General features: G+C 48.8%; 1 protein-coding gene across 1 annotated transcript; it reads left to right on the top strand.

Moving 5' to 3' along the window:
- Positions 1 to 725: 725 nt before the first annotated feature.
- On the top strand, positions 726 to 6717 carry Tmem200c (transmembrane protein 200C). Its single transcript, XM_052193589.1, has 2 exons — positions 726 to 1167; positions 3958 to 6717. Exon 2 carries the CDS (start codon positions 4055 to 4057, stop codon positions 5963 to 5965), a length of 1911 nt encoding a protein of 636 aa, XP_052049549.1. The 5' UTR covers positions 726 to 1167; positions 3958 to 4054; the 3' UTR covers positions 5966 to 6717.
- Positions 6718 to 10155: the final 3438 nt, after the last annotated feature.

Raw genomic sequence — 10155 nt, 5'->3', positions numbered from 1 at the left:
CAAAGGCCCATATCCCAGGGAGCAGCTGAGGTCCCTTAAGGCCTGTTACACAGCCCAGTTCTGCTCAAGTGTGATAGTATCTGACAGAGGTTTCCATGAGTCCCATGGCGAGAGCACCGAGCTTTGTGGGCCCTGCTCTGCCCCGCCCTGGCTAGGTTCACTGGGGGACAACTTACTGTGTTCTTGGGGCATCCAAGCTGCACACTCTTGAGTGCAGGGGGGAGGGGGCGAGGCTATGTGCACTGTAAAAACAGAAAGAACAAAAAAGAAAGAAAAGAAAAAGGAGAGCAGAAAGAGGGGGCCCGAAAGGAAGAGAGACCTGAAGACTATTCCCTGGCTTCAGGGACTGCATCACTCAGATCCTGACGGGGGACTCCCTGGGAGGGGCTGGCGTTTCTCTGGATCCACTTAGGCTTGATGCTCAGACAGGTAGTTGGGAAAAAAGAATCAAGCTGTCAGCTGAGACTGAAGGCGGTTCCGTGGCGTCCAGCAGCCTGCTTTACGCGATCGCGCCCCGATCTGGTTCAAGCACGCGGTGCAGGTGTCATCTCCCCTGGTGCCCCTCCTGGGAAGGGGGACAAGTCACTTCCGAAGGGACGGGCGGCAGGCTGGAGAGGAGGCAGGGGAAGGGCTGGGGGTAGAGGGGGCGGGGCGGGGGGCGGGTGCCCCCCTGAGAGCCAAGCCGGGCCGGGTACCGACTGCCATCCTGCCGCAATTTCCCTGTGTCATGGCTCCGGTCTCTTAGCAACAGCCGCCAGTCCGGCCGCCCGGACCAGCCGCCGCGGGCTCAACTCCACCCGGCGGAGCCCGGCGCGCCGCAGCCACACAAAAGAGGCGCAGGGCTGGGGAGCGCGCGGCCGCAGGGTCGGCAGTGTGCACAGCGGGAGGGGAGCGTGGCAGCGGAGGAGGCGCGCCGGAGAGAAGAAGGGCTCCAGGCGGCGCGCGGGATGCGGAGGACCTGACACTTCTTGGAAACTCTTGGAAATGGCTCCCGCCACCGCGCCCGAGGGGACTGCGAGCCCCTGGCGCAGGTTCGTCCCCGTCCTGCTATCCAGCCTCTCTCGCGCCCGGGGCTCCGGGGCGCTGTCCCTGCGCTCCGCGGTCGGCTCGGGCTGAAAAGTTTCTCCATGGTTCTTTGTGTCTCCCGAGCTGCCCCGGTCTCCCTGGGTAAGTGAGCGATTATTGTTTGCTTAGAGTGCCTCCATTTTGAGCATTTCTGTCAATCCCCGGCCTCCGAGCGCCCTTCACTAGCCCCCCTATCCCTGAGCCCAGGCCCCTTGGCGGGTGTTCCGAGCCAGGTGTTCTCCTGGGCGTGCTACCAGGGCTGCGCTGCCCAGAAAAGGAGAGTTGGGGATTGCCTTCACTTCGCTCCAGCCAGTCCTCCCTCCAGAGGCGGACTCGCAGCTGCTGCACTCATGTGACTAGACCAAAGCAAGGGCAAGAGACTTGCGGCCCTGCGGGCCAGGGGATAGGGGTCGAGGACCTGGGTTGGGTGTAGGGCACAGCATCGCTCACAACCTGGGGCCCTAAGTCTCTGATGCTGGGCTCTATCCATCATGAGCGGAGAACTTGAATCTCTCTCTTGGAAGCAGTTGTATTTTTAGACATCCCTCATTTGATTTCCCCATCCTCCATTCCTTAGCCCAGGCGGGACTCGCGCCAGGCAGCCAGTGCGAAGGCAGAGGAGATCTACGCCTAAGTTTGTTTTCCTTCCTTAGTAAGGTCTAAGGAAGGCTTCAATGGGGGCTTTTCTGTGTCACCTGACCTTTGTCAGTATTCTGTGTCAGATCCTGATATGCTGTAAAGGAGTTCATCTTTCAAGAGAGCTGGGAGAGTAATAAACTAGGGAATAATTACTAGCTATTAAACTAATTTTAAATATCGTCTGTAAACCATTGTTGAAATCTATTCCAACTTTCCTTGTATTCTGCTGGATGTAAAGGCCGCTTGCAGAGGACAAATACAGAAAGGTGCTTTCCCCCCTCCAAGACATCCAGCTCCTGGGGGGATCAGATCAACACCCAACAAAAAACAGCTTCCCATCTCCCTTTAGAGAGCCGCCCTGACTGCTGAAGCTGGCTTTGTTTCTAAAATGCCTAGACCTTAAAGTCTCTTGAAGCCAACCCAGACTTCAAAATTATTAAAGACACTGGAGCCTACGGGTCAACTAAAGCAGCAAAATTTATGTTGCAAGCATACAATACGTATAAACATGGGGGATGATCTCTTGTGCATGTTTTGGTGTTTATACTTACTGGTAGAGGACCTTTTAAAAGCCAGATTTTAAAGGTTTACAGATGTGTTCTCCTCTCCAAGACACTTAGGATTTCTTTACTGAATTCCAACCAAGTTCCAAAGAGAGATTGGTTTTGCAAACAATACAAAAAACCTGACTGCCATTTGCTTGACCATGTGGAGAAAAGATCATAACCAGACTGATATACTGGAAGACTCGAGGGCCATAGCTCTTCACTTAATCATCAATTAAAAGCAAAAACATTCCCAAATAACTTACATTTGCAAAAAAATAATTTATTCTACTACACGGACTGTCTTAAAAGGAATATATACATACATACATCCAAAGGCCTGCTATGGTCATCTGTATCTTTAAGAGCAACATAATGCCCTTAATTTATGCCCATAATTTTTAGCATCTCTGTTACAGAAGGGAACATAGGGAATTCACTTTGGAGACCCAGCAGGACTGGAGTTTTAACATTTGATAGATAACCACATACAGGCATCAGTTCTTATTCCTACTTAGACTATTTAGTCAATAATCCAGAGAGCTCCCCAGAGCTGGGCCACTGTTGCTGCCTCCTCTTTCTCAGGCCGCTCCCCACCCCGCACCCCCTGCAATGACCACCTGAGAAAGGATGGAGAAAACAGCTTTTATTTGTGGAAATGCCTTCCTATAAATCTCCATTATGTAGACTGCTTTACCTAGGTAATTGCCTATTCATTTGAACACTTGGGTTCTGTAGAATACTGTTGCTATATTGATAAAGGGTCAGAAAGCTACTGTGGTAGAATTTTTCTAATATTGTCATTTTCCCACACAAGAGAAAGGTATTTCTTGGGGAGATTCCAGGGGACTTCTCATATCCCCCGATGAAATCTAGCACAGGATACCTTTAAAGGGAGCTCCTCCAGGGGAGGAGAGACAGCCAGAAGGAAGAGCTGGGTTACATAACAGTTACCTCAAAGGAAATATTCCATACCAAGAGGCTATCCAGATGTTGCAAAGTGGAGATGAGAGAACCGGGAGAGGGCTCTGCTTGTCTATTGCTCCAGGATTAAAGTAGCCAAGAGGCAACTTTATGGAAAGATTTGTTCTTGGTATTGAAATAATATCTCTGAGATTTTCTGGGCAATGGATGGTGTCAGTCATCGGAAGTCAGCCATCCTGTCGCTGTGTGGGGTCCTGGGAAATTAATTCCTTTCTATTTATACAGTAGTAACTTTCAGAACTGTTTGGTGACTTTTGGGCCCCACTTAGGCAAATTTCCTGACTCAGAGGCCTGGCACACCAGAGGCCCCTCCTTTGGGAAACTTTTCCACTGCAGTGAGAGGCAGGGGTGGAGGGCGGGAAGGCTCTGACCAAGAAAGTCCTCAAATATTACTTTTGACTCCCCCTCCATGGGATTTACAAGTATGTCAGGACTCCCACTGGCTGCCTGCCAGGAAGCTTTCAGATGGAGAGGTTCTTGGAATATGTGGGGGATGGGATGGGGAGAGGGGAAAGCTTTTCTCAAACTGGTTCAAACCACCTTTTCCTTCCATAACACAAACCCGTCTTTGGTCTTTGGTCTGTGTACACAGCTCTTGGCCTTGGGGTGGGGGTGGAGACACACCTGGAGTCCATCCAGGGGCAGGGGTAATCCTGGCACGTGGGCTGTCTGGCGTGGCAGCCAAGCCAGCACCCTCTGACTGTGTTCCTCTGCTTTGCTGCAGGAGGAGGTGACCAAGCAGCTAGTGGGCAGCTGGCGCTCCCCACACACAAGCTTCAGCTGCAGCCCTACGGGCTAGCCTTGCATCCCACCGGTTCACCATGATCGCCACCGGTGGCCTACTGAGGATATCCGCGAGAAAGCAGGATCCTCTCCGGCCCCCGAGCCAGGTCCCTAAACGCAAGAGGAAAGCCAAGAAGAGGCGTAAGAACGACGTGGTGGTGGTGAAAGGCAAGCTGAAGCTGTGCTCCATTTCCGGGCTCATTGCCCTTTGTGGGATCCTAGTGCTGCTGGTGGGCATAGCCATGGCCGTGGTGGGCTACTGGCCAAAAGCCCACGTAGCCAACAGAGGTGGGAGCAAGCAGTTACTGCCTGTGGGCAGTAGCCATCGCATAGGGGTCGCCAACAACAGCAGCAGTGGCAACAAAAACCCAGCCAAGAGCCACTCTGGGACCCCCGGGGGTGTCAACTCCAGTTCTGTGGGCGGGCCCAAGAGTCTGCCTCCTGCAAGATCTGCAGCCACCTCCTCTTCCTCTTCCTCTTCTCCTTCCTCTTCCTCCTCCACGTCGGTGGGCTTCTTCTTCCGAATCTTCTCAGGCTACTTGCACTCAGACAAGCTAAAGGTTTTTGGGCCCCTCATCATGGGTATAGGCATCTTCCTCTTCATATGCGCCAACGCGGTGCTCCATGAGAACAGGGACAAGAAAACTAAGATCATCAACCTGCGGGACCTCTATTCCACTGTCATCGACGTGCACAGCCTCCGCGCCAAAGATCTGGCAGCAGCAGCTGCGGCGGCCGCGGCGGCTGCAGCTTCCTCCTCTGCCGCTGCACCCGGCTCCGCGCCCCCCGGGGCAGCACCGCTCAATGGCTTTCTCAACTACGTGCAATCCCGGGGCCTGGAGCTGAAGCCAGGCAGCTGTGCAGGCTCTGCGGACGCCTTCGGGGCTGCTGCAATGCTGGCCAGGGGCTCATGGCCCCACCCCACCGGGCTGGGCGGAGGCGGCGGTGGGACTCGAGAGGCAGGGTCCCCGCCAGACCTGGCTTCTTCTCCGCGCTGTCCGCGGGAGCCCCCGAGTCTGACCGAGGCCGTGTACAGCATCTACCGTGAGCGCTCCAGTGGGGCTGGCCGTCGCCGGACCACAGTTGCCGCGGTGGCTGCGGCCACTGCCACTGTTACCGCGGCTGCCAGCGGCAGCAGCAGCCCAGCGCCCTGCAGCCCAACCGGGAGTTGGGGGCGCCAGAGCACCGCCAGCTCCCTCGTGGACTCCTCGCTGAGCGCCTTCGCCCTGTTGCCCTTGCAAGGGGACCGGGACAGAGACGGGGACTTGGAGGGCGCAAGCTGCAGTTGGCACAGACCTCCCGGGGAACGCGGCTCCCGGGATCTCCCCAGGGGAGAACTGGACTTGAGCCTGACCGACCTCCGGGGAGCCGAGGGCGGAGCGCGCTGGGCGTCCCGCGAGCCTGGGGAGCCCGAGGACGCGACAACAGCACGCACCGCCAGGGGGCAGGGCGGCCGCTTGCCCAGGACCGGCAGGTACGCGGCCTGGCGGCGCCGCAGCACCAGTGGGCTCCCGGACTACCGGGCACCACAGTCGCCCGAGCCCCCGCCCTCCTCGAGCGCGGAGAACCTGGACTCCGACCCTCCTGGTACAACTGCCACGCCCTCGCTCCCTCTGAGCCCTGAGGACTCTCCCCTTGTCAGGCGGGATTCCCAGAGTTCTCAGTCGGATGACCAGTCCAGCAGCAATAAGGGCTACGCCCCCCTGAGGGAGGCTGACACTTCTGTAGAGTCAGTCTTGGATGTGGTGGCCAGGAAAATGCTAGACTGTGAGGACATCACAGATCCCAGTACTGAGCACAGCTCCCCTGAGGGTCCCAGTCTAGAGCCAACTAGGGCAAAGCCTTCCTCTGTGCAGAAGCAGTTTACAAACAAAGAGAAACTCTTCCTGATTTCCAGGTCTCACACCCCAGGTGTAGAAGACCCTGAACTGGAAAAGTCTTCCAACTAGGGAGAGCGGGACGGGGAAAGGAGCCACACACACGGGTAGAGTCCCACTGGAACCTCTGCATTAAAAGCCCCCAACCTATCCCAATTCCCCTGTGGACAGGTCTGAGGAAACCATTCAATATCCAAAGAGCTGCAGAATGTTATCCTTGAATTACGTTCACAAGATTCCTGTAGATAACTCAAGCAATTTTTTTTTAAAAAAAGAAACAACGTTGTCTTTTTATGTCCGATGGTGATTGTACGTTCGATGAAAACCAAATGTATTAAAAGATCACAATCTAGTTCATTAGATGAAATTCTCTTAATTTTCTTAGGATCAAAATAATATATTTTTGACAGTAACCCTGTACTCCACTCCTCTTTTTCTTTGCCCACCTCGGCCCCCACTTCCCGCGCTCCTGTGCTCTGCTGCTGACTTCGTCCATAGCTGCTTGTAAATGAACAACGAGCTTCTTATCCCCGCGCTCTTGCAGAGCCTAGGAGAGTTTGTGTCAATTCTCTTAGAATTGAACTTTCTAGGTGGAGTCAAAGCCCAAAGCACTAGTATTCGGGAGAGAGGGCTCCCTTGCCTCACTCCACTCAGATCTACAGCTGTCCAAAGGATTCTATTTTTTAAAAGGATATTTGAATTTTGCTACCAGGGTATGTGAAGACCGGAGGGTGCCAGCAACTACACTGGATTGTTACACTCTTAAACTCACAAGACCAAGTACATTATGCGTTACTGAGTATTGTCGCACATGTATGGAAAATAACATTAATATTTAAAGTCTTTTTTTAATAAAAAAAAGTTTCCAAACAGTTAAACATAATATTGCTTCATTTTGCTTGAGAACTCATGACTCTAGAGCACAGGAAGCTCCTAACAATTTCTCTCATAAATCAAAATGTAATGTTCATCTGTTAAGACTTTAGTCACCTTCTCCCAGAGTGACAGAGGGTGAATGTGTGAGTGTGCCAACTCATTTCCAGTATGTTTTTAACTTGAAGACAGAGGCAAGCCTGTCACCCTTGTGGATTTCTCTTTTACATAGAATGAAACTTTGAATACGTAGTATTTTTTTCTATAATACTTGTAGTTAACCTAAAGTTTAATTTACAGGGGTGTCAGGCTTAAAAACTCCCCTCCTACCCACAAATGTTTCTCTATTTGATTTTAATTTGGTGTCCATGGTCCTGCATCTATGGCTGACTTAAACCACATAGTCCTGTTATAATAATTCTAAAATAGTTGAAATTCTGTCAGTGAATTTTCAAGACCAGAAAATAAAACAATTTACAGTTCTGTTCCCTCTTCTTGGGAGAGTGATCTGAGACTCATGGCCTACAACCAAAACACTGCTTTGAAAGAAAAACTAGTGACAGATGTGCTCGTATGGCAGAAGGTATATGGATTTGGGATAGAAGGAACTCATGGCATTTGCTAGCTGTGGAGCTCTTAACAGCATACAAACAGCCCTCTGCCATCATCTTTGTAAGGAAAGCAGGGAGGGAGAGAAAGAGCCAGGGCTAGAGCACAACCTCTAGTAAAATTTCTGAAGCGATGCAATTTAACACAGGGCTATAGTCATTGTGTCTACCATTGTGATGTAGCTTCTGCCAGCTGTAGCAGAAGCCCAGGCCCCACCCCAGGCTTCTGCAATCTGGGGTGGTTATTCATTATCTGCAGAACCACAGACAAATCTCTTAATCCTTTTGGGCCTCTGGTGAATGATGTAATCTCTGTGATCCCCTTCAGCTCTAAGAGCTTAACTTAAATTTAGGGTTTATGCTGGATACAATCTTATATTAGTACACACAACTTAGCAAAGAATGATATGCCCCATAAACTTTCATATAACTTTCTGTAATAAAATTTAAATGCACCTAGTGTTTCCTCAAACTATGCACATTAAACTAATAACTTGAATCTCTGGGTTAATTTATTGAACTTTTCTATAAAGCAAACGTGAGCTCCTAACAAATAAGAGAGACAAACAACCTCCCCCCACCCGAACATTGCATATTCATTCTACTGTTAGAGAGTATGTTATTTAAAAGTTAAAAATCAGCCTGGATAGTCTTCGGTGCTGTTTCCAGTCCTCAGAAAATATAACAAGTTATAAAGTTATTCTCTCTTAGCTTAACTAAAGAGGAATAGGCAGAATAAAAATTTCCCTTGCAAACCAGAAAATTCAGCCTAACTGACTGACTGCAGATGCTGATACGAATGAGTTAATTATTTGGATCATGCTACGTAAACACTAATTGCCCATGTTAATTTCATATAGAGGTCTCCTGAAGTTAAATCCTTAAGCAACCTAACCTAGTTCAATATCAAGTGCTACTCTATAGGTCTTGTGGTAACTCACAGTCTTAACAGCTATAGAGAACAAATCTGCAATAGCAATGATAATTCTTTCCTTACTCTTTACTGTGGGCCATGTATTTATCCACCAGCTTCATATACAGACCAACGGACCTGCGTGGCATCTCTACTTCCTGTCCACAGAGAAGCAGCCTGAGGACAGAGGATGGAGAACTTGCTCAGGGCTGTAGATCTGGTAAATGGTAAAGGTTCTATGAAGATTTACAAAGATTTAGACCTGTTAGTGAATGGTGGGGTGTGATTAGAAACTCTGGAGATTATTTCAATCTTTTTATCTTTACTTTCTATCAGATGCCCTCGCAGGGCCACTCATAGAGATGTGCAGAGATCCTAGCATCCAGTCAGAGAGAAAAATTAAGTTTCTGGTTTTGGGCGGCAAATGACATATCTACGAATTGATGTAAGTTTTCAGAGATCTTTCAACACAATCAGTAAGAGTCCTTGAAAAAACTTAGCTGACCATAGAATCCTCCACCTTTTTTTAAAATTATAAACACAGCTTTGGAAATTTAGAAAGAACACATCAACCTGTTCAGATCAGAGCCTCAGTGGCAGATGTAAGGTGCTGAGCTGTTTATAGTAACTAGCTGGGTTTGGTTCCTCTCCCTTTGAATTTCCACCCTGTGCTGAGTGAGAGATCACCACTGAACTGCCCAGCCTCTGCCCTCTCAGTTTTCCTTTCTGTATAGTAGGAATAAAAGGGGGACCTACCTCACGGGGATCAGGTACTGACAAATTGGCTTAGTCTACCTAGGAAGTGCTTATGTATCGGGTTTGGCACATGGGCAGTGCTGTGAACACATCATCAGTTTCATTTCCTCCTAACGGCATCAACTGCTAAGTACACTTATTTCATATGGGCTCCTTTTTTAATTCAAAGAATAATTTTAGGTTTAAAAAAAATCCAATGTGTAATCAGTAGAGTACAGTGGCCCAAAGTGTGACTTCCAGGTCTTACATAACACCACTGCCTGGGTTTCTCCGTCTGTTAAATAGCAATAATAATAGCATTTGACTCATAGGATTAATTATTCAAGGGAGAGCTAAATAAACTAATACACTTAAAGGACTTAGAACAATTCTTGGCACACAAAAATTTCAGTAAATGTTAAGCACTGTTATATAAGCAAAATTCAGAAAAGTAATTAGTAGTCTAAATTTATTACCCAGTTGTTAGGGACAGAGACAGATTTATTGTATAGAGAAGTCTTAATAACTTAGGTATATTAGAGAAAATAGATCTTCAGAAGCAAAGCTTTGAGCAAGGATGTAGATTCCTTGTGGCACAGGACTGTGATGTTACATAACGGTGGCCAAGTGCCCAAAACCCATCACTACATTTGGCTGCCATTTAGTCCCTGTGCGTTTGCTGAAGCTGGGCACATCTGAGAGCCCAGGGAGCTTCTGAGGTCACAGCCTGTCCATCAGGAGACCTGGGGTCAAGATCAAGCACTGGGTCCACACAGACATGTCCACTGTTGATTTTAAGTCACCATGGGTTTCTCAAAACGGTGAATTTTTAAATTTTCCAAGCTGAAGGAAAAGCAACAACCCTCTTACAGTATCGATACAAAATCAGTATACGAGCTTGCATTCTAATTACATAGTATTTTGCCAAGACATTAAAAAAATTACTTCCAGTTTATAAATAAAGTCTTGTGTGATTAAATGTAGCATACAGTGCATATTTTCCTCATTCATAACAAATACAATATAAGCAAAATAATCGCTGGCTTTGTTTTGTATAGAAGGAGATTTATATTTTTGGAGGTACTAAATTCAAGGATTAAAATTTGAAGTTATTCTAAGTTCTTTAATGACTA

This window comes from Apodemus sylvaticus, chromosome 9, assembly GCF_947179515.1.
Source record: "Apodemus sylvaticus chromosome 9, mApoSyl1.1, whole genome shotgun sequence".
Taxonomy (NCBI): Eukaryota; Metazoa; Chordata; class Mammalia; order Rodentia; family Muridae; genus Apodemus; species Apodemus sylvaticus.
This window is presented reverse-complemented; position numbering and strand designations above follow the sequence as displayed.